The 27844-nt window shown below is 38.2% G+C and overlaps 1 protein-coding gene across 2 annotated transcripts in view; it reads right to left on the minus strand.

Moving 5' to 3' along the window:
* SPHKAP (SPHK1 interactor, AKAP domain containing) overlaps positions 1-27844 on the minus strand; it is a 168611-nt gene that overhangs the window by 117342 nt on the left and 23425 nt on the right. For both annotated transcript variants that reach the window (XM_077869098.1, XM_077869099.1), the window contains exons 2-3: positions 27517-27595; positions 13964-14069 (exon numbers count right to left, since the gene is read on the minus strand). In XM_077869098.1, coding sequence (XP_077725224.1) covers positions 13964-14069; positions 27517-27595 — 185 coding nt within the window. The remainder of the gene's footprint in view (positions 1-13963; positions 14070-27516; positions 27596-27844) is intronic.

Here is a 27844-nt window from a genome sequence, read left to right on the forward strand (position 1 = left end):
ATTATTTATGATGTACCACTCTCGTTTTCCTCCTCCTTCTCTAATCTCTTTTAGTCAATTTTTGGTCAATGAATGTTCATTTGACACTTGGAATATTAAGATGAACAAAAATGATCACTGTCCTTTTGGAAATTAAACTATAATAGGGGAGAAGAAGTGTTCATAGAACTCTGATAAAGAAGGCAGGTGCTTTGATCAATGGCAGTCCAGGGAGGGGTATCACCCAAGAGGAGTAGGTGCTTTTACCTGTGGCAAGGCTGGCGGGAGACTCTACACTTGACCACAGTTTTCAAGATACTTCCATGTGGTCAGAGGATCTTGGCGAGTTGTAGGAGGGAGGATACGTCTCTCTTTCTAAATAGTTTTTCCTCCTCTGATGCCCTAACTGGGAATATGCTCTCTGTCCTATCCTCAGGGTGATGCTCTATCCACCTCCTTGGGTCATTTTCCTCAGAAAACCTACTGACTTCTGGGGCATTAATTTCCACCTGGAGGGATGACTCAATGGTTGACAGCTTCAGCTTGGACCTTTCTCTAGAGCTTGGTTTTTCACTTTTCTGTTAGTTATTACTCTTAGGTATCCTGCTGTCACCATGAACTCTTGATTTCTAAGCCCAAGCTACCTGCTTCCCTAATTTCAGTCTCTAAAAGAAACTTGACTCCCTCCCTAACTCCCCTGTTTACAGTTGATGGCAGAACAATTCTCCTAGCTACCCTGGCTTGGAATGCCGGTGCCATCTGGAATACTGTTTTGTCTGTTTCTTGTCCTTATATTCTTCTCTCCGAAGTTTGGTTTTTTTTCTTTAATTCTCTCCACATGTGACTGCATACCATGGACTAGTTTAATCCCTGGGTGATACAAAAGTGAATAATATAGACTTGATCTCCGTATTTATGGAACTTAAAATATAGCATGGGAGCCAAATAGTAAATAAAGGAGCACTGAAAAACACATTGCGTTATAAATTGTAGTGGGTAGTGTGGAGCAATTCAACATGGCACATTTACAGAGCATAAAGGGAACAGGGATGATATTTGGGACGGGCATTTAGGTAAGGCTGGGGCCTGGACAGTTCATATTTTAATTGTCTGCCTCTTCTATCTCCCTCACTCTCTCATTCTTTGCTTCCCAAATCCACCTAGCTCAATGAAACCAAAAGATAAATGTGCAATATTTCAAGACAAACCTGGCTACAAATTCCAATTTTTCCATTAATTAACTGTGCAACCTAAGGCAAGTCATTTAACCTCTTTGAGATTCGGTTTTCCCATCTACAAGATAAGGTCAACATTGCCACTTACAATGAGGGATTTTTAGTAGACATTAGAAATAATAAATTTACACAGCATCTGATTTTTAAGTATTCACAGAAAGGTTAATAGCTGTAAATTACTGATGTTATGTAATTCTATTCCATGACCTTCAGAGTAGTCGATTAATTGAGCCAGTATATACCAGTGTTTTACCAGCTAGTCCTATCAGCCACTAGGTTAGGCCCTGGAAAATAGGAAAGAAGGGCAATATTTCTATCAGTGAGCCCAACATTTTATGGCCTCACATTCAAGACAGATGCTAATTCAGCTCCCACCTGTTAATCATTTCACGGACATTTATTAAGCTTCAATGTTTAAAATATTGCACTAGGCCCAACGTAACTGTTGTCCAAGCTTTGTGTCCAATTATTTCCCTGCACGTACACTCTGCTACAGTCCACCAGTTTACTAAAGAGAAATATTTATGATGCATGTTGTTTTCCTGATATCTTTTCATCTGCCCCCTGAACTTTTCCCATCAATGTTCTTCCCTAACCATCATGAACTAATTGAATCACGGCTCCCCTCCCCCCTAGCAAGTGTGTCTCTCTCCTGGTGAAATCTCTATAATGAAAACAATATTTCTACCTCAGAATTTTAGAATGTGCATGCGTGTCTTTTCCTTCCTATTATGATATAATGTATGAGTATCTTATTTAATTTATCTTTCACACTTATCTCTTGACATATAGTTGGTACGAAGCAACTGATTGTTGTTTGGCACCAAAACTTTTTGTATTTGGTGTGATGTAGATTTGTAATTTTCTTTTCCAGTGATTGTGCTTCATAAAGAAAACTTGTGAGGGATATATTGAATATGAAGAAAATTTAAGAGTTAAATCTAGGGCACATGATGATATTTTACATTTCTGCAAGACTTTTATTTCTCTCAAGGATTTTATGCAAAGGTAACAAAGAATCTTAAGTTAGAGCAAGATCTGCATTTTTATAGTGCTCTGCTATCAAAACATTATCAAATTTCATTTTCTGATGATTGTAAGTGTAAAGATGTAAAGCAGCCCCAAAGCTTTTAGGAGAGGAAAATTTCACACACAGAATGCTGTATTTGCTTAATGTATGCATTGTGATTAATGATGGAACACTGCTTAAAATTAACTGAATAATGTCATCAGAACAAAAGGACTCATTTTTCTTCAAAAGCAGAGATTTACCTGCCCCTCCAAACAACTAGACTCAGAGAAGTGAAGTATGCTGGGATTTTTAGACATTGATGCTTTCAGCTGTCTTCAGGCTGGACAGGGCCTGGGGTGGCCATTCCAGGGTGAGCACCCCTGGTCATCTGCTTACTTAAGAGTTTTAAACAAATATTATTTTTAAAAAGAGTCATAATATGAAAAAAGTTTGGAAACACTGTCCAAAAAATCATTCTTTCAAGGTGACACACAATTTTCATGAAAGAAAGAAAAAGCAAGAGCTATAAAATAAAGGGAGCAAGGGAAGCTCACTGGAAGAGCCATGGGCATCATTCAGAGAAGAATCTCCAGGCCCCCACTGGTGTTCTAGACTTTCTAAGAAACTTAATTCAATGTCTCTTACACAAGAAGACCATAATGTGAGCAGGTCAGTCAGATTTGCATATTAAGTAGGAGAGATGATAAACATCTGATTAGGATGAAGGCAGCTACTCATAGATGCTGTCACCTATGTGCTCCATGGTGTCATTAATGGCATCTCTACTGCAAGCAACTCTTCATAGAGATATCATGATCCTATAAAATTTACCTTTTTTGTGTAACGTTCTATGAATTAAAAAACTACACATAATTGTGTAACCACCATTCTAGTCAAGATGTAGAACAACTGTTCAGCATCACCCACCGCCCCCCCCCCCAAAAAAAAGAAAGAAATTCCCTCCTGATACTTTTAGTCAAATGCCTCCTAAGTCTTAGCCCCTGGAAACCATGGCTTTGATTTCTATGTCCAAAATGTTCCCTTTTCTAGAATGTCATATGTGGAATCATTTAGCATGTAACCTTTTGTGACCTGTTTCTTTCACTTGGCATAATGTGTTTGACGTTCATGTACATTGTTGTGTGTTTAGCCCTTTTTCTTCTTTTATGGTCAAGTGGTGTTCCACTATATAGATGTATACTGATTTAAAAAAAAAAAAACATTTATCAGGTGAAGAACGTTTGGATTGTTTCTAGTTTTGGGTAAATATGAATAAAGCTGCTATAAACATACCCCTACAGGTTTTTGTTAGAAATTAAGATTTTGCTTTGCTTGGGTAAGTACCTAAGAATGCGGGTAATAGGTGGTATAGGAAACTTTATAAGTCAGTCCAAGACAAATACCATATGATTTCACTCGTGTGTGGAATTTATGTTAATTAAATATCAAGATAACAGGGCACCTGGGTGGCTCAGTGGTTGAGTGTCTGCCTTTGGCTCAGGTGGTGACCCTAGGGAGCCTGCTTTTCCCTCTGCCAATGTCTCTGCCTCACTTTGTGTGTCTTTCATGAATAAGTAAATAAAATCTTAAAAAATGTTAAGGTAACATTTTTCTTTTATTTATTTTTCTAAAGATTTATTGATTTATTTATTTATTTATTTATTTATTTATTTATTTATGAGAGAGAGAGAGAGAGAGAGAAAGAGAGACAAAGACACAGGCAGAGGGAGAAGCAGGCTCCATGCAGGGAGCCCGACATGGGACTCAACCCCCGGACTCCAGGATAACGCCATGGGCTGAAAGCAGGTGCTAAACCGCCGAGCCACCCAGGGATCCCCAACATTTTCCTTTTAATAATGATTCTAGTGGCTGTCTGCCTGAGTTCTTGTCTATTTAGTGTCCTTTGACAAAAAAAGGAGAAACTGCAATCCAAAGCATGTTTGATTATTCATTGGACACATTTTGTAATATGATTATCTGTTTGGTTGGACGTGAAGCATTCTTGCCTCTTACTATTGACATATGCTCCAATTTGGAAATCTTGTAATTGATTATGTGAAAGGATATTCCAAAGTGAAGTAAGCATTGTTCAGAGTGTCATTTCAAAACAGGATAGGGAAGGCACTGAGTAAGTAGGGCCAATGTACATCTCCTGTTTCAATTCTGGGAACATCATGAACAATTGTGACTGGACCACCTCTTGAAATACATTCTTCTACTTTGGACTAAAGTAATGAAACACCTAGTGGCTACATGGCCAATCCTGTATTAGTCGGTTGGCTTAACTCTGTAAACACTAATCATAATTCCTTCAAAATAAGTTATGTAATTTGGTGAGTTTTGCCTTTATATGTCTGTACTCCCCACGTACAATTCAGAGCACACTTTCAACTTTAGTTCACTCTCCAACTAAGACCCCAAATAAATCTTTTGGTTGCCTGACAGCCTCTTCTTGGTCAACAATTATTTTTAAACTATTGGAAAATAAGGGAGTTTTTAAGGCCCTGGAACAAAACAGTTCTCCATTACTGAGAAGAAGAGTACCTAGAAAGCACCAGATCAGAGGCTTAGTTGGAGGAGATTTGAAAAGAAAATGGCAAGCGCAGGGTCTGTACCTCATTCTCTGTCTTTACCGTGCCTGGGGTGGGAAGGAATACCCCCCATATAAGAAAGAAGGCAACATTGTCATACCTCATCATAAGCCTATTAATGACCAGCCTTCAGATAAGCTGTATTTTTACACCAGGAGAGTCCTTATCTATGGAATGCTTTTAGCAATCGGTACCTGTCTCACTAAACTTGCCTCTGATAAATAAACACGGAACATACTGATTCATGGAGCATCCGTCTCTGACAAATGTCATGGGCCTTTGACAAAGGAATGCACCTACCGGAGTATAAAATGGAGATTTTTCATTAGCAAAAGGCATCTCTTCTTTGAAACTAATAACCCCGTGTATGTAATTTAGAGACTCAGTAATGACTTGGGCCAGAGCGTATCCTAATGTGGCAAGAAATGAACTAGACTCAACTTCAGTGATGGTTTCTGTTGTTATCTCTCTGATTTTCTTGGGCCACACAATTATTTGTTTCCTGGAAACAACATTGTATTTCAGTGGAGTCACAGAATGGTATAAGAGTACAGAGGACAATTCAGAAATATCAAGCCATACTTGTTTACTTCTATCATATCACACAGATGTCAGCTGGCTGAAGAATGCTTTGAAAGTTGATCAGAGCTTTTTTTTTTTTTTTTTTTTGCATGAAAGTGATAACCGAGTTTGAGTTTCAAGCATAAAATGCAAGAGTTACAGAAACAGATATGCTCAGGAAATGCAAATATAGTATAATTTATGAATGGTCAGCAATGTTTTAAACAGAATAAAATTAGACATATAAATAGAGGACAGCTGATTGCTACTTAATTGCTATTTAGAAGCAGTATAATGCTGTGATGTTGATATGATCAGTAAGGGGAATGTGATTTTTAATGTTAGGAGAAGGAAAATACAAGAAGAACACACATGTCGAAAAATATATGATATGCATCAAGGCTTACCATTGATTCTGGATTATTTTGTAGGTTTCCAAGTGTAGGTAATGCAAAATGTACCAGTGGTCAAAGGGACAGAGGATTTAGTGGCCATAGTATTATTTGAGGTTTGATGCATGCCTTTGGCAATTATAAAAAAAGTGGCAATTCTCATTTCTTGACTCTTGTTTGGAAGAAGCTACTGGATACATTTACCTTTTAAGATGTAAGCAGATGTACACATAACTTGCTAAGGGAGACACCTGCTTGTTGGAATGCACTGTCTACTCCAGATTCCAAAGTCCAGAGGGCTGCTTATTTGGGAGGTGGAAAGGAAAGTGAGCAAGCCTTAAGGTATGAGCCCTCGTATGAATCTTTCAAGGTGGATCTAATCCCCAAAACACGGAGATGAGCCTCCTAAAAGTGAGTACACATATGAGGGGGCTCATTCTCAGGGATTCATGAGCCAAAGGGCCCCCTCCAAGGTTTGTTCAAATTTATCCGAGCCCTATCCTTCCTTCCTGCTCTGACATTGGCAGAAGTGATGACTGGGCATTTCAATCAGAAGGCAAACCTGGCATGATACAGGAAAAGTGGAAGCTCTTAGGGCTGGTAGGAAATGCACCGTCTCCTCCAGATTCCAAAGTCCAGAGGGCTGCTTATTTGGGAGGTGGAAAGGAAAGCAAGCAAGTCTTAAGGTAAGTGGTAGGGAGCAGGGGTGTCAGGTCGTTTTTAAAACACTCAAAAATAGGGCAGCCCAGGTGGCTCAGTGGTTTAGTGCCACTTTCAGCCCAGGGCCTGATCCTGGGAGACCTGGGATGGAGTCCCAGACTGGGCTCCCTGTTTGGAGCCTGCTTCTCCCTCTGCAGTGCCCCTGCTCTGTCTCGCATGAATAAATAAGTAAAATCTATAAATAAATAAATAAATAAATAAATAAATAAATAATAAAAATTTAAAAAACACTCAAAAATAGAAAGGAGAAGAATTTTTACTGCCATATTAGATATTTTTTTAAATGTTAGACCCATCCCATTTGTATAGAGATATTTAATACATAATATAAAGGTTTGGGGAAATTGCAAGAATTCAGACAAAAAGATCACTTGCCTAGTTCCCATCATGCAGTATCACCCTCAACTCCACAAAATGTTCTAAGCTATTTTGGGTTTTCAGAGTCCTACTTTTTCGTTAAAAAAAAAAGAAGAAGAAGAAGAAGAAGAAGGAAAAGAAAAGGCACTGCAAGATCCTTCCAGGAGTTCTTCACACATAGCAAAAAGGATGCTCACAGAACGGAACTGTAGAGAGGCAGACAGGTGGTGTGGAGTCCCAAATAGAAGTCTTCAAACATACTGGTTTTGGAATAAGAGGCTAAATCACATTCGAACTGCAATACAAGCCATAATTGATAGTTTTAAACAAAGTCTCCCACATAGGATTACTGAATTGGCATTTTCCAAAGAATGAACTCACCACGTAGTACATGAAGCCCCACCTCTTTATCTCAGTGTGGATCAGGCTGCTTGAATGCCAAGAGGTGCACAGGATTCTGACCCGTCTTTGCTGAAGGCAGAGGGAATCAGTCCCACCAACACCCTTGTTATCTGCATTCTGGTCTCAGGGCAACTATGCACCCGCCCCCCCCCAGATGTCAATATGATCAGCAGATAAATAAGTTTCCTTAAGTGGTCAGGGAATTGACCCCCAGAGGGAATTTCGTGGCTGGCTCTGTAGATACAACTGGCTGAATCTGAATGGATGGACTTCTTTTGCTACTTGATCTCCTTTCTCCTCTTCCCAGTGACCTTAATGGTATCACCTCTCATGGATGTTCTGGCTCAAATAGACAGAGTTCCTGGTTTAACTCTCAGTGCCAGGGAGTCTTGATCTTGACTTCCACATGTGTGTGTCTCTCCTCCCACTGCCTGGATGCAGGTTCCGTCTCTCCTCTCCCTGCTCCCCTGTCCACATCAAGTGTGCCCCTCTTGGCATCCCAGATTCCAGTCTCCCTTTGCTTTAAGGAATTCTTTGGAACTATTAAATTAGCTTTCTTCAAATACTACTTTTAGTAAGACAATTCTCCATTTTCTTTAAAATCTCCCTATTCCAGGGCACCTGGGTAGCTTCAGTGGTTGAGCGTCTGCCTGGCTCAGGTCGTGATCCCCGGCGTCCTGAGATTGAGTCCCACATCAGGCTCCCCCTGGGGAGCCTGCTTCTCCCCCTGCCTTTGTCTCTGCCTCTTTCTCTGTGTGTCTCATGAATGACTAGCTAAAATCTTTTAAAAAATAAAATAAAATAAAATCTCCTTATTTCTTCAATGCTTCTGATTAGTCCTGCATAATGGCAATCAAACAGGACATCTAGCCATTTGACAAAATTTAGATTGGCCATTCTGTTATAAGGAGCTAGGTCTGAAGACCACAGCCAGGTTGCTTCATCAGAAGAGAGTGTTTATAAAGCTGTGAGCGCTGTATATTCCAGGGGGAAAGCCTAGCATTTTCCTTCTATAGAAAGGTGAATATACCCAATTATGCTTATTTTGTTTTAATTTTACTTATATATTTACATGTTTTAAAGCCCTTCCTTCCTGTAAGGAATCAGCTTCTATAAACACAGACTATGACAGCTATTTCCTATCACATGCTTCCTAGAAGTACTAATAGGGTGTTTGGCCCAGAGCAATACAATTCTGACTAATAAAAACATCTTTAGAGATATAGATCAGATTCTGAAAAAGCCTCCCAATTTATATGTCTGTGCCTGCACACATTAATTGAATTGCTTTTGTTAATTACATGCAATTCAAAATGATATGAGCTTAGATGAAAGGGTATTTTACAGAATAATATGAAGCATCCAGGGACATCCATTCTGCCAATTCTTCAGAGGTTTCTATGCCACTGTTGACAACAAATTTAACTCGTTTAAAGGAGGCTAGTCATGGCAAAGAATGCTCTGAAGCTTCAAAGAGATGATCAGATATCATATTAAGATCAAACTCTATCTCCGGGAAACTGAAGTCTGTGCAGTCACTGCCTTTGATAAATCCAGATTTAATGCAGATTTAATTAACATGACATAAAAAGAGAAGGATATTTGGGGTGTTGATTTTTTCCCCCATGATTCTTTCATCATACAAATCCTATTCAGAGTCTTGATTCTACTCTACCCCAGAGAACAGATCTTCAGGCCCATGAAGTGAAGCAAGGCCTGGAAACATCCAGCTACTGTGGATATGTGACACAGAGTATAATGCTTCCAAAGCAGAAAAAAATCTAACAGAGATTCAACATAATGAGAGGACAGTGCATGCTACCTCAGATTAGTTTTTTAAAATCTATTTAAATAAAATTTTCCCGGTGTAAAGATTGCTTATTTGGAATCAACTAATATTTATTGAGCATCAGCTGTGTGTGCTAAGAACTTAGATAAAGCAGGGTGTCTGGGTGGCTCAGTCAGGTAAGCATTGGACTCTTGGTTTTGGCTCAGGTTATGATCTCATGGCATGGGTCAAGATATCGAGTCCTGGATTGGGCTCTGTATCCAGTGGGAGTCTGCTTGAAGGGTCTCCCTCTCCCTCTCCCTCTGTACCTCCCCTACAATTACACACACACTCTTTCAAATAAATAAATAAATAAATGAATAAATAAATAAATAAATAAATAATATTAAAAAAATAAAGAACTTATACTAACCTTTTTGCATATAAACATCACACCAACCCTAAGATATCTGAGTCAGAGACGTTATGTCACTGGCCTAAGATCACACAGTAAAAGAGAAACCTGGAATCCAACTCAGATCCTTGGATTCCAAGTCCAGCTTTGCTACATGGCATCCTACTGCCTCCTAGAGTTAACAAATGTTGATGCATTTTGAAGAGAATATAAAGGCTTTTCAGTTAGTGTCTAACAGATATAAAATGATAACATTTATAATCATTTAGCTCATTGGATGGAAAATTCCTATAATTCAGTTTAATAATGGTGGTTGCATTTGTCTTATAAGAAGAACTGGTTCTAGGAGAAGTGGGAACATTAGATAAGATCTATGTGAGATAAGATTCAAGAGGTACCACGGAGGGCTCTAGTATTATTCACTCTCCATCAGCTACTCTTTCTGTTCCATTTTTTCCCTTTAATATTTTGAAATTCCATCATTTTAAATGCATGACTTTGAAGTATCACATTGTACATATTAAAATTTCCCTGAGTTCAAAACTCAGTAAATTATGGTGACATAGAGGCTATTTCATATTATGACTTGGATGAATTGATAAACTGTCTGCTTGGAGCTTCCAGATGAGTAGAATTCTGAACTCAAGTCCAGGTTCATTAGGCTCAATTATCAGCATCAGTTAGGGGAGGGGACGATAGAACTAGTTCAGTGGCAGTAGTAGTTAAGTTACAATAATATTAACGTACACAATTACTAATACCTCAGTGAGAATTTATCTGATAACTTTCCTAGCATTTAGAAGAAGGGGATAAGGAAAGATAAAGGATCATTCTGAAGCTTGAGCTGGTTCTACAATCATATAAATTACTGTGCATACTGGGATATGTTTGAGAGCAAAGGGAGGTCTATTGACAAAATGAGAAGATAATATATGTAAACCACGACTGGGTGGTATGGCCATCTTAGCTCTGGGGAAGGGCAGTTCCTTAAGGAGTTCCTCCTTCAAATTTAGTCCACTCAAATCTTTTTTCCTGATGCTATGGCTTTCTCACAGCTGAGGCTCCTAGAGACTATATTTCCCCAACAGCAAAGAGGAACTGAAGCAATTGCATGTAGATAGGATTTCTGAAACCCTTAGAGATTCGATGTGACACACATGAGAGAAATTCAGTCAATCTACAATTTTTCAGAGGCTGATTATCTTCTAGACCCTTGTTTTATTTCTTCCACCAGTTAATTTAGCAATATGTCAGTTCTGATAAGAAGCTTTGATGGGGAAGAAGATGAGACTATTACATAAAATCAGTTTTGGGAATTACCAACAGATTTCAATTATCCATGGTACCCTCACTGAAGTTTGATTGACTGTGAGCCATAGTGATTCAGCTGGGCAGCCTTGATGTTTCTAAGGTAGAGTTGTCCTTGTCTTTTTGTCTCTAAGGTAGAGTTGTCCTTGTCTTTTTTGTCTCTTTGAATACACATTATATGTGCATTTATAGATTCTCACTTGCCCAGGTCCATTATCTGTGATTAACAAGATTTTGTTTTCAAATTGATCAATAATCACTTAAGTCAGTTTGCAATAATATATAATGATAAAATGAAGGCATGAAATCATTCAGTATTCAGTATCTTTTTAATGAGGGCCCATGTTCTAAGTATAAAAAAGAAAACAATAGTGAGCTACTCTTTTGAAGAAAAGGAAAACAATTAGAGCTCACTTGGAATATAACTTCTGGCTATATGGCTACTAAACTGTCTTTAAATGCAATTATTATGTAAGTTTAAGAGAATATTTAAAAGGAAAAGAATGGGGCAGCCCAGGTGGCTCAGCAGTTTAGCGCCGCCTTCATTTCAGCCCAGGGCGTGATCCTGGAGACCCAGGATCGAGTCCCACGTCGGGCTCCCTGCATCGAGCCTGCTTCTCCCTCTGCCTGTGTCTCTGACCACCACCCCTCTCTGTGTCTCTCATGAATAAATAAATAAAATCTTAAAAAAAAAAAAAGGAAAAGAATGCATTCTGAAAATTAGAAAAATACTCCAGGACACAAAGGTGTTAAATTCTGCTGTGTTAATTTGTAGCAGGCCTTCCTAAATTTGGTTGGATAATCTCTTAACTCATTCAAATCTTTTTTTCACCATATGAAATTGCCTATAATTAATAATTTTTAATCTGTAGAAAAGGACATTATATATGGTTCAACCTATTAATAGCTTTAGAAATGGTTGGAGTATGAGTACGATTATGTTTAAAATTTTAAATTAATATATATTCACACAGATATAATATATTTATACCTATAATAAATGATTGAGTTTGAGTCTTAATTTTTTGAGTAGACATGAGCACCAAAGACTCTATTCAGTAACTTCCAGACACAATTTTTAAGAAATGAAAATGATGACTTCTTTTCCCAGAAAAAAAAAAAAAATGTAGCTGGGATAAGAGATCATAAAGTACTAACTCTCTCAGCATGGCAATGCATATATTGAATTATTTTCTGGCACCATGTACTTATTGAAAAATTATTCTGTAGAATAATGTTACTCGTAGATAATCTTTATTTCAAATGCTTATAGTATGCCAGGCACCTTTTTAAACATTTCATGTCTATTAACTCACTGATCCTCACCTATCACCTTTTTTCAGATGAGCAAATTGAGGCATGAAGAGGTAAGATAATTTGCTGGAGATAACACAACTAGTAATGATTGAACTGGATGTCAAATTCCGGCAGTCTGGTTTCAATCCTTAACTTAAGTACCATGTGGACTCTAATCAATAGAAATAGAGTTATTTAAAAATTAGAATAAATGAAAAATCATTTAGCTTTGTGAAATGTGTAGCATCTAGTGAAGACTATAATTTGGAATTTCAAAGTTGAATAGAACATACTGCAAGACCTGAAGATCTGCAGCTTTACCTCTCTTATACGTAACTCAAAATTATTTTGAATTATAGAACCTCAGTTTTCTGCATTAAAAACAGACCTTCATATCACTGACTCTTCTATAAGAATTGTAGAGGAGGAGAAAGAATAATAGATCATATAACACAGGATAATTAGAGACTTTAACTGATTAGACTGGTTTATTTATTTATTTATTTATTTATTTATTTATTTATAGATTTTATTTGTTTATTCATGAGACACACAGAGAGAGAGAGAGAGAGGCAGAGACACAGGCAGAAGGAGAAGCAGGCTCCACGCAAGGAGCCTGACATGGGACTCAATTCCGGGTCTCCAGGATCAGGCCCTGGGCTGAAGGCAGTGCTAAACTGCTGAGCCACCCTGGCTGCCCCAACTGGTTTATTTTTATGTTTGATTTTGAATGTATGAATGCAAATACTTTTGTAAAATTATGCCTTTTTTAAAAAAAGATTTTATTTCTTTATTTGAGAGAATGCATGAGCAGGGGGAGAGGCAGAGGGAGAGGGAGAAGCAGGCTCTCCATTGAGCAGGGATCCCAACTCAGGGCTTGATCCTGGGACTCCAGGATCATGACCTGAGCCAAAAGCAGACACTCAACCAACTGAGCCACCCAGGCACCCTATAAAATTATGTTTAATGCTACTTTTCTATAATCAATATATGTTCTCTAACACAGGTATGTGTCATTTTCATTAGTACTTGAAAATGATATAAATATCACACAAGCAGAAAATAAATAAGGCTGCTTAATTGGGTGTAGTAATTACTACTGGGTGTAGTAATCAATCAATAAATACATATAGGCATACATAAAAAACACTATGTATACATAAATTATATATACACATACTAAAAATATATTTAGTAATGGAATTTATCTTGATTTACACCTATAAGTAATTTTTATAATTTAACTTTTTTTCAAACAATTAATGAAATAATCCAGTGTGATATTTTCTAAGATTGGATGAGAGAAAACACATTCTCTTCTGGAATTCTGCAGCAAATAGTGACAAAGGCTTTAGGTGGGAAATCAGACATTTTGTTTTAAGTTTCTGGGCCTTAAGTTGATGGGTTTGAAAAATGAAGTAGATGAATTTATGCTGTTCAAATGACACCTTTCAGCAAGTGTGTTAAAGCAAAATTTGTTTATTAGCTCTAATGTCTACATTCTAGGAAATGCAGTTCTGCTTCTCATAATAAATTAAGCCAAGCGCACCTTCCTTTTTAAGAAAATATCAGAAGGAAAACAGCCATGAATGTTTCTTAGATACAGAAGAAAGGAGATCCGAGAAGCTATTACCCACGGCCAAGTTTGCAAAGAGGCAGTGGAAGAAGTGGAAGCGCTGATGGAAAAGCACTTCAGGCTTATCATTTTCAAGTCATACCGATCTGAACTGCTTGAGTTTTCTGATCATTTTCATGAATTACATTTTTAGTGGCATCAGAGGTTAACCAGGCAAGCAAACCGTGGGCCATTCCGTTGTTCGTTTTTGCTGTTTTGTTTTTTCTGCTTTAGAACAGGTACTTAGAAACTCAAATGACACTAGTGTTCAAGTTCAATCAGGGAAAAGAGAGTAGTGGTAGGCAAGGTTACCTTCTTACACGCTGTGATGGAGCTACCCAGGCTGCCTCTCAAGCTGCCGCTGGCGCTGCCCTGCTGTGGCGCTGAAACCTCGTACATCAGTGGTGACTCCAAATTGCTGCTTGTCCCCAAAATACAAAAGAAAACACATTCCAGTGAGTCATCTCCATGGAACAGAAGTAACATGTTGTGGCTTATCAAAACCCTCTTTTCTGATGGTACGGAACTCTGCAAATCCTGATGACATGTCTTTGTTGGCTTCACTCATGCAATTGGTGAAGTCATTATGAACTATTCTCTTGGGAACAGGAAACTGCAAGCCAGTGACTTCTCACGGTGCTTACATGGACACAGTGCATCTGCCTGACTTCCAGCTCTGCCAGTTTTTCTTAAGCAAGCAGTTTTAAAACCCAAATAATGCTTTACCCAAATAATGCTTTTAGAATGCCACATTAATTCTGCTCAGAATTAAAAATGTAAAATACTCATCTTATTTCTTAAAACAAGTGAAAAAACATACTTTTAATCAGGAGGAAGGACAGTGACGGGGAAGAACAGAACATAGACTTCAGAAAAGGTGTCATCTCTTTCTGTCTCTGTACCTGGAAGCATTACCTTAACTTCTCTGTCTCCAAAATTCTAGACTTAACTCCCTTCCAAGCCTTACGTCTAATTGAAATCATTATCACTCTTGCTTTTCATGATATAACTGGGAGATTTTGAATTCAACCTAACTGAAATATAAAAAGCCCTCTGGATCTTATTGATTCCTAAATATTTCTCTTCTGAAAACAAGAAAACTTCAGAATTTTTAAAAAAAATGTATGGGGGCAGCCTGGGTAGCTCAGTGGTTTAGCACCACCTTAAGCCCATGGTGTGATCCTGGAGACCCAGGATCGAGTCCCATGTCAGGCTCCCTGCATGGAGCCTGCTTCTCCCTCTTCCTGTGTCTCTGCCTCTCTCTGTCTCTCTCCATGTCTCTCATGAATAAATAAAATCTTTTAAAAAAAATGTATGGGTATCTGAAGTCTATGTATTTTATTTTTGTTGTTCTTGATCACATAGAATATGTACAACTCCTCAAAATACATGTTTTTGGAATGTGATCTTGTAATTCTTTATGTAATTATCAAGCCAACACTTAAACAAAATCTCTTCAAAGAAACAGCAAATAGAAGGTCAGTTAATGCTTTTTTAACTAATATATAACTCCATGTTTTAAGTTCTAAATTAGTCAACTTCCATTATATTGCAATTAAATGGAAATACATAAATGTAGTCTGTTAGCATTTCCATTATTAATTACTATGAATGGCTTTTTTTTAATGACGGCTAATGGTGTATGTAACAGATCACAGATTCAGGTAAAAATTACACAGAATAATTCAAGTAAAATCTGTTTTGTTTTAAATATTCATGTATTATTTTCTGAGTAATTGACACATTGAGGACTAGAATGAGCTTAACTTAAATGAAAGGAGAGCAGTCATGTTATCTTTGTTTAACTGGGAAAAGATAGAGGAATGAAGAAGGAAAGGAGGTTTGGCTCCAGATCCCTCACTATTCTGCTGCCTAGTTAATTTATAAATGAATGTTGGCAGTAAAGTCTGTGGTCCTTTCTGGCTCTAGAAATTACTCATATAGTATCATGGAAAGCACGAGGTTTCAGCCCTATTTTTATAGGTATCTCACAATGTGGGGCCTGCAACTTTTTAGCTACCACTTAAATGTAACTGTACCTTACACTCAATTGCAGATGCCCCTCTGAATGCTTTCCTGGCCATAGGAGAATTGGGTTTTTACCCAAATATCAAATATTTATCGTTGTTAGGTTCCAAACCATAAACCAAGCTAACTTGGATCTGCAATAACTTGGCTCATGAGTCAAGGAAATTGTATTTTCCAGGGTTAGGACCGCTCCCATTTCTCTTTACAGGATTAGCAACCTTAGGAGTGAGAAGGAAGCAGGTTGAGAAGTAAGATTGAGACATAGCTGATATAAAACAGTGTAGAAAAGGGGCTTCGATAATCTCTGATTGCTCTAAAGGGGAATTACATCTGTTTGGGGAGAGTTAGTTAGGTACAAAGTAAGAGTTAATAGGAACACAGAAAAAAGTAAAAGAACACCTATGGAAATTCCTCATTTCCCCATAAAGCACACTGTATATGACTGCAAATAGACAAGGTGCTACAGTAATTTTTAATGCATAAAAAAAGTTTAAGAACTGCTAAATTGGTTTAGTGGAAGGAAGAAATGACAAGTCTACCCACATATACTTTGGTATGAAAGCCCATCGGCCTTTAAGATGATTTTGAGATCCCAGTTGGAGATAAAGGTGAAGAAGGATTTCTTTTATAAATTTATTTTTTATTGGTGTTCAATTTGCCAACATATAGAATAACACCCAATGCTCATCCCATCAAGTGCCCACCTCAGTGCCCATCACCCAGTCACCCCCATCCCCCGCCCACCTCCCCTTCCACCACCCCTAGTTCATTTCCCAGAGTTAGGAGTCTTTCATGCTCTGTCTCCCTTTCTGATATTTCCCACTCATTTTTTCTCCTTTCCCCTTTATTCCCTTTCACTATTATTTATATTCCCCAAATGAATGAGACCATATAATGTCTGTCCTTCTCCCATTGACTTATTTCACTCAGCATAATACCCTCCAGTTCCATCCACGTCGAAGCAAATGGTGGGTATTTGTCGTTTCTAATGGCTGAGGAATATTCCATTGTATACATAGACCACATCTTCTTTATCCATTCATCTTTCTATGGACACCGAGGCTCCTTCCACAGTTTGGCTTTTGTGGACATTGTTGCTATAAACATTGGGGTGCAGGTGTCCGACGTTTCACTGCATCTGTATCTTTGGGGTAAATCGCCAGAAGTGCAATTGCTGGGTCATAGGGCAGATCTATTTTTAACTCTTTGAGGAACCTCCACACAGTTTTCCAGAGTGGCTGCACCAGTTCACATTCCCACCAACAGTGCAGGAGGGTTCCCCTTTCTCCACATCCTCTCCAACATTTGTGGTTTCCTGCTTTGTTAATTTTCCCCATTCTCACTGGTGTGAGGTGGTATCTCATTGTGGTTTTGGTGGTGAAGAAGGATTTTGAAATGGACTACTACTCAGCCATCAAAAGAATAAAATCTTGCCATTTGCAGCAGTGTGAATAGAGCTGGAATGTATTATGCTAAGCAAAATAAGTCAGCCAGAGAAAGACAAATGATTTCACTCATATGTGGAATTTCAGAAACAAAACAGATGAACATGTGGGAAGGAGGAAAACAAAAAGAGAGAGGGAAGCAAACCATAAAAGACTCTTAAAAATAGAGAATAAATTGAGGGTTGATGGAGGGGAAGTAGTCAGGGGAGGGGCTACATGGGTGATGGGAATTAAGGAGGGCACTTGTTAGGTTGGGCACTGTGTGTTATATGCAAGTGATGAATCACTAAATTCTACTCCTGAAACCAGTATTAAACTGTATATTAACTAACTAGAATTTAAATAAAAATTTGAAAGAAAAATTTGGAAAAAAAAAGTGTTGCTTGCCTGTAAGGTTCACTCCATTTGTCCTAATGCTAAGTCTATATAGCACTAATACAGAAATTGATCTTAAATATATATGTGAATATATATGTGTGTATGTATATATGTATTTACTTATTATTATGAGGATTAAACAATATATTAGACTCACATTACTAGGAGTAAAATCAGTGCATTAAAATCAGTGCATTACCTGACAAGGGAGATGCAGTTCTAGTGCACCAATATTCAAAGCAAAAGCCACTTCTAGTCCCCAGAAACACATTATAAATCAATTTGATGATGCTTAATGTACAAACCTATATGTAGAGAGGCTTCTCTTTTAAAACTTGTGACCTGGGTGTGAATTCCCTGTAAGTGACTTTAACCTAGCCCAATCTGTTCCCATGCCTTTGGGATGGAGATGGAATTTTTAGAGTATCTGCAAAGATGCTGTCCCTGGTCTCTGGAGAAGCAGAACATTGGCTCTTACAGGATGAGGCAGAGACAGTTACATGAGACTCATGCGTTTATTAAAATGAGTTCAAATTGACATTAAAAGAACTGCTGTCAAGATACAGTACAGCCTTTAAGTTGTTCCTAATGGGGAAGGCTGTAAGTTCTTCCCTGGGACGTTTTCTTTGATTGTGACAAATGTTGACAATATTTCTTAAGCACATCCTTTCAGGCTGGTTTCATGCTGAAACTGCTAAACGTGTTTCAATGAGGAAGTAGATCAAGAGGATCAAGAGAAACGAACAGAAGGAAAAGAAGGTACAAAAGCAGAATTTGAAGTAGTGACTTTAAAAATATTATGGGAAGAGAAGTAGGCTCCCTTGCAGAAAATGTAGTATGTGAATGACGTGCTGAGTTGCCACCACAGTGCCATCATTAAGGATTCACACAGTGTGAATAAGTAGGTCACCATCAGTAGTGACAATGGCTTCGGGAATATTCAGTGACTTCTCTGGAGAGAGAAGTGTCCAGTTACTGGAAGTCAAGTTGTCTGTATGTTGCTACTCAAAGTTTGGTCTGTGAACCAGCAGCATTGATATTGCTTAGGAGCTTGTTAGATGTCCCAGAATTCAAGTCTCTCCCTAGAGCTACTGAATCAGAATCTGCATTTTAACATCCAACTTGAGGGATTCACATGCCCATTAAAATTTGAGAAGCATTTCTCTGACATGTTAAATTAAGTACTTATTCCCATTTGCCCTTGAATCCTTGCACATGGTGTTTCTTCTTTTAAGAACACCCATTCCAGTCCCCTTCCTTCCTTCTGAATAATATCTACTCTACCTCTTGGGTCTCCATTTATAAATCACTTCTTGCACCTTCCTTCCCCCCCAAGGAGGCCACGTCTCATCTCCCATGTATTTCCAATGCCTCATGCACACACAAACACACTCACACTCTCACCACTCCCCAATTCCCAATCTTACCCTAGCGCAAGAAGTGGGACAGACACTCTTCCTGTGTGTTTCAACAGCACCCTGTATCATGTCCTATTACCGCACTTGGCAAATGGCAAATAATTTTGTAATATTTGTCTATCTTCCCTTTGAGCTTGTAAATACTGAAAAAACAGGGACCTGTTAGGATGTAGAACCAGGCAGTGGTAGATGCTGAATTAGTACTTATTAATGTTTGTTCTTGTCTTTTTGAGCATCCTGGTTGACATCAAAAAATTATGCACAAAAGAGTGTTTGAAATCAATGCTAAATTTTCTGCAGTGGTGACAGATGGTGGGATCAGCTGCATCTGAGGAGATCATTTAAAGAATTTCCCAGGATAGCTCTAATGAAATGGGATCCTGCTGCTATTGTTGCTTAAATGTCAAGTAAACAAAGTGTAAAGTTAAACTTAGCAGATTCTAAAAGGTAAAATTCATTCTTATCTCCTGCCCACTTATTGAATGTTTTCAGTAAAATGGAGTAATTACCATTCCTAGGATTATCTCTATCCTATTAAGGATATTTACTCTTGAGCTTTATACTAAATCCTTGCATCTCAACACTGGAGAAAAAAATAAAAACTTACATCTATCAGAGGAGATCTTTAAGAAGGAATTGAGATGGTCTCATTAAGTTCAATTTAATGACATACCACAACTGAGAGTTTAGAGGAAGTTAAAAAACAACTTCACGTGGTTCAAAACGGAACCGCACTCAAGTGAATGTCCTTATTTTACTCTCAGCCCAAAGGGCTAACATGTTATGTGAAGCTCAGAGGTTTAGGTCAGTCTTTCAAAAACTGATGTGTTTTTAAAAATCGCATGGTGTGTTCGTTTCTCTTGTCTTCATCTATTGACAAAGGCTCTCTCTTTAACCAATCTTTAGTTAGCCTCCAAGCATTCTTTCAACCAGATCTTGACCTTGAACTGCAGCCCTACCCTTGGTCCTCGAGCCCAGTTTCTAGCAAAGAATCCTGCTAAGTCCATTTAGTGGGAATCCCTCCACCATTGACATCTATCCTCATCCCTCACCCTTGATAGCTATGCTGGTTGGCCTTAGCAAGAACACTGTTAGGCCATTTTAGCAAGGATCCCCTGTCTTCAGTCATGTCCACTTAGTATACTGACCAGGCCCTCACTCTGCCTACTGGCTATAAATCCCCTTTGTTCCTGTTGTATTTGGAATTGAGCTCAGTTCTATACTGATTTCTTTCTCCCCTACTGCAGTAGCTCAAATAAAATCACATTTTCAGCAAGTGTTTGGTGCAAAAGGTTTTGTTTATAATGTGTACTCTTCTGCTCCTTCTCTGCTTTTATCTCTTAAGTATGAAGTTCCTTTTTTTCTTTTTCTTTCTTTCTTTCTTTCTTTCTTTCTTTCTTTCTTTCCTTTCTTTTCTTTTCTTTTCTTTTCTTTTCTTTTCTTTTTTGTTTCTATACTCATGTTTTTCTTTTCTCGGTTGGAGACACAAGAGCATGATTTTCTTATCATGCCATTCATACAAATGAAATATGTCACAGTTCATTAGTCACTGAAAGACCTAATGGCACTCATTAATTCTGTAAGACTTCAGTATGCTAATCAGAGGAAACAACTATCCAAATTTTGAAAATATTTAGAAACACTGTTAAGTGTCCTGTTTCAATATTTAAAGACAACTGAGTAACTATAGAATGGTGAATTCCAGACTTTCCCATCTTCTGGACCAGTAAAATAATAATAAAAACAGAAATAAGATTATAAATGGCCATTCTTTTATTTTCCCAATAAAAACATTTAAAACTAACTCCTACCTCTGCTTTCACCATAATTCTTCAAAGAAAGAACATTTTAACAATGTAACAAAAAACTGCGATAGATTATCTAAGAATGGAGATTACTTCTTTTTGGAATAAGATCATTGACACACTTCACTATCATTTGTGTCCTCAGATCAGTGAAACTTGTTGCACACCTAAGTCTGGGTACTATCAAAAGACAATAAATAGAATATAAACAAGTCATTCATTATTAATCATAAATCAAGTAGCTTATTCTTAGCAGAAATAGTGGCTTCAAATTAGCTATACTCTGATTTAATCCCATAATTTAAAAAAACATGGGATGCCTGGGTGGCTCATGGTTGAGCATCTGCCTTTGGTTCAGGGCATGATCCCGGAATCCTAGGATCAAATCCCACATCGGGCTCCCTGAATGGAGCCTGCTTCTCCCTCCACCTATGTTTCTGCCTATCTCTGTGTCTCTCGTGAATAAATTAAAAAAAAAATCTTTAAAAAAAAAAAAACCCAAAAACATAAACAGGGGTGACCAGGTGACTCAGTCAGTTAAGCATCTGCCTTTGGCTCAAGTCATGATCCCAGAATTCCAGGATCAAGCCCCATTGAACCCCCTGCTCAGCCAGAAGTATGCTTCTCACCCCTGCTCATTCTCAATCTCTCTCTCTCTCTCTCCCTCTCACCTGCAGGCACACCTGTGCATGCACTCTCTCTCTCTTTCTCAAATAAATAAATCAAATCTTTAAAAAAAATAAACAAAAAAGACATATGATTATAGCATAGCTAATTCATTAGGGATACAATTCGTAAACACCAATGGCTAGCGATTTCTCTATTTTCAGTACTAGTTGGGAAGAAATCTTTTTTTTTTTAAGATTTTTTTATTGTATTTATTCATAGAGACACACAGAGAGAGGCAGAGACACAGGCAGAGGGAGAAGCAGGCTCCATGTAGGGAGCCTGACGTGGGACGCGATCCCAGGTCTCCCGATCACGCCCTGGGCTGCAGGCGGCACTAAACCGCTGTGCCACCAGGGCTGCCTTGAAATCTTTTATCCTGAGAAATTATATTGAAAATAACTCAAAAGCGACTTCATTCAGGCAACTCTTGAATCTATCAGATATATCCAGTGAAACATAAACCTCATCATATATGGATACTGTGCAAAATAAGCAAATTACAGTGGAAAAGATAATCAGATAGTGAACTTATTTATATAGGAAAAGGCATATACTGTTCAATATAGTGCTACTGGTAATAAATATGTGTAACAGAAAATAAATATACTGAAGTTTCCTGTGTGCCAAATGCTGTGCTTTGCAAATCCATATATTGTCTCTAAGAAAAGAGGTGATAGCAAATAATGTCTTCATGATTTTAAATCACTACTATGAGGTTTTTAGCTTGGGACCTTAAAAAGCTTAAAAAGCTGCTTCGCAATCTCAAGCTCCACCAAAACCCCAAGAACTCATTTTAAAACTGTATCTTCTTGTTCAGAAAAGAGAATCAAATAAAATAGCATGATAGCTTAGAATCTTTTTTTTTTCTCTTTTGTTAATGAGGGCTATAGGGAAATTTTGCAAGACAAATATCCTGCAAATGGTGTTTGCAAAGACTATTTTAATGTGACGGAAAAAGTACATATCGCTGTTGCTAAGTTAGTGTTTCATGAATATGTATTTGTATGCAAAGACTATTAGATGCTTCCTGTTGAAGTATTTATCCCTAAGTGCTTTGTTTCTAAAAAAAAGTTTTAAATTTTATTTGCTTCCATGGTCAAAACATTTTATATATGTCACTGGATTCTGCTGCATCTAGACTTTTCAGATACATTCAGAATATATGCTACAGTAACCATCCCAGGTCTCAAGTATTTCTGTTCTTCCACCAAACCAGCTGGCCAAGTGCTATTATAAAATCTTCCCTATTTTGCTTTTAAAAACAATTACTATCGTTTCATGCACAATGGGTGCTTAGAGCTCTAAGAAATATTTTACATAGTCTTTTAATTATACCCCTTTTATAGATGAGAAATCAAGGATTAGAGGTTAATATAATAGAATCCAGTTATTTACTTGTAAATAACTGATCTGAGATTTCACTGGCTTCTCTTAGCAGTATATCATGTTCTTTCCTTCTGTGACCTCTCATATTCTATCTAATCCTTTGCTTCTATGACCATGACATCCAAATGAGTCTTCACGCAGCCAAAGCCCAGTGCCTTGGCATTTGAGAAACCCAGATTCCAGCTGCCACTCTACCACTTACTAGCTAGATGGAATTGGCAGGATGCCTAGATGGCTCAGTTGGTTGAGTGTCTGATTTTTTATTTCGGTTCTGATCATGATCTCAGGGTTGTGACATTGAGCCCTGCATCAGGCTCTGCACTGGGTGGAAACCCTGCTTAAGATTCTCTCTGCCCCTCCTACATCTCCCCCCTCCTTCTCTAAAAAAAGGAAACAAGAATAGGACATGTTACTGAAACCTCTCTAAGCCTTGGTTTCCTCATTCATAAAATGCAGATTACAAGAGAAGCTTTGTCACCAGTATATTTTTTGTAATGATTTATTTATTTATTTGAGAGAGGGAGAGAGAGTGTGTGTCTGTGCACAGCAGGCAGGGGCACAGGGAGAGGGAAAGAGAGTCTGAAGCAGACTCCAGGGGATCCCTGGGTGGCTCAGCGGTTTAGCGCCTGCCTTCGGCCCAGGGTGTGATCCTGGGGTCCCGGGATCAGGTCCTGCATTGGGCTCCCTGCGAGGGGGCCTGCTTCTCCCTCTGCCTGTGTCTCTGCCTCTCTCTCTCTCTCTCTCTCTCTGTCTCTCATGAATAAATAAATAAAATATTAACAAAAATAAATAAAGCAGACTCCACTCTGAGCAGGGAGCCCAATGCAAGGCTCAATCTCACAATCCTGAGATTAGGACCTGAGCTAAAACCAAGAGTTGGAGGCTTAACTAACCGTGCCACCCAGACACCCCTCAATACACTTTTTTATATTAAATTAAATACATCTGCAGGCCTTTTGTATAAATGCATAAATACTCCTTATAGTGACATTTCTCTTTTCTATTCTCAGACTTGGGTTTGAAAATATATACAGTAATGATTTTCATACTTATGTTGACTTTTAACTATTATCACAAGATTATAAAATGAAGAATAATTAAGGCTTTTTCAAATCAAAAAAAAAAAAAACACAGAATTCAATCAAGTAGTCTAAAACTGTACAAAGATGTGACCCGTGCAGGCAGTTTTATATCTACCAACATGGGAAAACATCCAGAAAATTGAAACAAAGCTGAAAAGCTCAGAGAAGACTAGTCTAATACTGGTGAAAATCTGAATTGAAAACATTTCTAGAGAAAAGTAGCTGTATTGCTAAAGTGTTACTTTAGATGAAAAAAAAATATTACCTTAATAAATTCATTAAAAGCAATTTTTCTAGCATTTTATATTTTCCCCTCTGTATTTCTGTTTGCCCTCTTAATTTGTTTGGGAAACCCTTTCTTCTGAAGATACTGGGAGTTAGGTTTCAATGGAGTGAGCCCTGCTTAAGTTATCACAAACATCATCACATCACGAAACTGAATTAAACAACTATTACTAGAGGGATGGGATCCTGACTCGAACCATGTATGCTGGTCATTTATATTTAAAGTCAGTTATATTAAGGAGTGTCTGGGTGGCACAGCCAGTTGAGTGTCCAACTCTGGGTTTCTGCTCAGTTCGTGATCTCAGAAATGAGATGGATCCTGACACCTTGTAGAGCTCTGCACTGAGTGCAGAGTCACTTGAGATTCTCTCTCCCTCTTCATGTCCCTCTCAATGCTTTGTCTCTCTCAAATAAAGAACAAATCTTAAGAAAAAGTCAGTGTATGAAAATGGAATAATGAAGTAAAGGGGCTTAATATAGTAAAGATAAGAAAATATATAACTGTATATGGAGAACAGGTATGTGTCATTCTGATGTGTCTAGTGATTGTTGAGTCAAGTGTAGGTTTTAAGGAATCTCTTGACAAATGAGTGATTGAATTTTGACTAATTTTCCTTAAATTAGGAAAATTGATATATTATTCTGTTGATTAAAACAATGTGTGATATAAGGGCATCTGGGTGGCTCCGTTAGTTGAACACCTGCCTTCAACTCAGGTCATGGTCTCAGAGTCCTGAGATCAGGCCCCACATTAAACTCCCTGCTTAGTGGGGAGTCTGCTTCTCCCTCCCTCTGCCCTCACCCCCGCCACTTTCTCTTTTTCAAATAAATAAAATCTTTTAAAAAAATACCAATGTGTGATATAATGCATATTGCTTCTGAGAATATATAAACTCAAATGACTGCTAAGGAAAACAATCTGGGTATGTTTTTCATGATTTCTACCCTTGCATACCTGCACACCCATAAAGAATGCCCTTTATAGAAATCTATTCTAGAGCAAAGATAGCAAGATAAAGTGTTTACTTAGATATTCAACTCAATGTTATTAATTTAAAAAGCCGAAAATAAGTAGTATCTTCATCAATAGATACCCTGATGGGTTTAGTATGCAGACATTAAGATAATGTCTCTTCTCCCTCCCAAGAAAAATGGTGCAGGAAAATGTTGCTCCATTAAATGAACACAGTTGAACACAAAATGTTATTCTGGGTCATTTCTGTGCTTAAACTTTGCAGTAGCTTTGCCTTTCACTTCCAGGAAAGCTGTAAGTCATTGCCATGGGCTGTGAGACCCTAATGCCTAAACTCCCTGTCACCTCTGGGACCTCCTGTCTTCTATGCTTTCCCTCTCTCTCCACTTGCACTGCTGTCTTGATGTCTTCCCTAGCCCGGAATGCTCTTTTCTTGGAGAGATGCACTCTTAACTTTATTATCTCCTTCAGGTCTTTCTTGAAGGCCTCTTCTGGATACGACTTCCCCTGACCATTGTGTTTACAATTGCCACCCAGAGCTATCTCTGGCTTCCCAATCTCTCTATCCTGCTCTGTTTTTCTCAGGATCAGTTATCATCTAACAAAAAAACAGAATGTATTTATTTACTGTTTATTATTTGTTATGTGTCTCTCCTCCCTGCCACCCCACCCCCAGCCATAGGCAATGAACTCCACTAATACGGGGATCTGGGTTGGTTTTTCATGTCAAAATACCTGTGGAAATCACAATTCAAGGAAGAGATCTTTGCCTATCAGTGTTAATATGTATCAATTTCCATTTTAAGGCAAATTTGTATTTTATATCAAATGAAGAGGGGTTTTACAGTCTGGCTCAGGATCAATTAAAATGGCTAGAGTTTCTTTCCAAATTTGTTATCTAGTTCTTGAGGCAAAAAAGACCATCTAATTCACTATGGAACCTCACAGAAAGCTTAGCACAACACCTGACAATTGGTCAGTGCTCAGTAAATATGGTAGGGTCAATAAATGGCACCACTTAAAAATATTAGCAGTTTTTCTTTGTCAGATAAAGGTAAGACAGTCTCTAAGTTTTCACTACATGCTTTTGTCTGTGATAGTCTACATTCCTGAAATACAAATGTTAGCGAAACTATCAGATAGCTAGAAATAATCCATATAAACCATAAGGCAAATGTCGTGGTTTTTGTTAGGATGAAACTCATGTAAATTATAATAGCGATATTTTAAACCACAACAATAAATGAAAAGATGAGACAACGTCCACACATTAAATATACCAGATGAGAAGACTAGCAGTTAATATAAATATGCCAAAACTAAGAAATTTCTTATGTCATGTGATATAGTGAAAATATGACTATATGGTGGAAGTCAGAAGACCTGAATTTGGGTCCCAAATGTCACTTTTACTACTTTGACCTTAGAATAGTTATTTAACCTCCCTGAGCCTCAGTTTCTTCATCTGTCAAATGGAACCAGTACTATTTAGTTTTCATGATTTGCTGCTATTGAAGGGAGAAAATCTCAGCCAATATTAACAGGTATACTTGATTGACATTCACTCTACCCAGTTGTTATGACAGGACCTTTAGCTTTGTCACTTCATAGCCTCACAGCATCAGGATGAGGGAGGTGCTGTTATGTTAGCCTATTATATTCATAAAACTGAGACTCAGAAATTTAGAATTTGCTCAGAGTTACACAGCTAATTAAGAGGCACAATTTGAGATCCAAACCCAGGTGAGCCAGATCCCTGGTCTGTGCTCTCCCAGGTGCCCTGCTGTCTTCACATAGTACCACTTGCTCTTGTCACATGCTAACTTTCTTAAGAACTATTTTCTTTAGGATGCTCACATTTTATGGGGACCTTTGGCCCCAGAGAAGAGGACTGCAGACAAGGGGTGAGGATCAAAAGAGGGGATGTTTCTGACTGCTGCACCAGGTTGGATGGTTAGTCCCATTGAGAGAAAGAGGGGAGCTTCAGCCAAACGCACTGCCAGCCCCAGGCCTCCATGAAAGTGGAATAGACAAACAATGTCCTCTTGTGATTTCAGGAATGAGGCCCCTGCCTAATTAAAAATTTCTACCACCCACTGAATCTTGATGCTGGAGTCCCAACAAATGCCTTAGAGTAATTTAAATGAAAAGAGGTAGCAGGACTCCAAAAGGATGGGGAATAGAAAGGGTAAAATTTGATGGTAAGAAAGAGGTAATATGCACAGCAGCTTGGAGCTTGGCAGAAATAGTGTCATAAACCAGAAAGCCTGGAAAGTCAGGGTCAAAATCTGAGAGTTGGGAACCCAGGGGAACCTATGGGGTGCTGGAATGAAAGAAGAGGCCCTGGTTATGACTTGGCTGCATCCATCCCCTGGACCCCACACCCCACAACCAACCTGGATTCCTGGGAGTGTCTCCTGGTGGACAAGGCAGCAGAGAGGTTGGTAGGTGACTTTGGTTCAACTACCCACATGGCTGATGGAGAGGACCACACCCACAATAAAGGAGTTACAAACACCAGCAGATTTGGAGAGGAGGCAGGAGAGGAACAAGGTGGGGGGAAAAAAAACAGAGGTTTTAGTGTCATTCAAGAAAAAAGGCACACTCAAGCAGGCTGTCTTTAAAAAGAACAAAAGTAGCTAGATGATGAGGTTGGAACAATTAAACACAAAATGAAACAAACAAAAAACTCAGAAAACAGTTCACACATATTTTCAGATAGCC

The sequence above is a fragment of the Canis aureus genome, chromosome 24, assembly GCF_053574225.1.
Source record: "Canis aureus isolate CA01 chromosome 24, VMU_Caureus_v.1.0, whole genome shotgun sequence".
In the NCBI taxonomy this organism is placed as follows: Eukaryota; Metazoa; Chordata; class Mammalia; order Carnivora; family Canidae; genus Canis; species Canis aureus.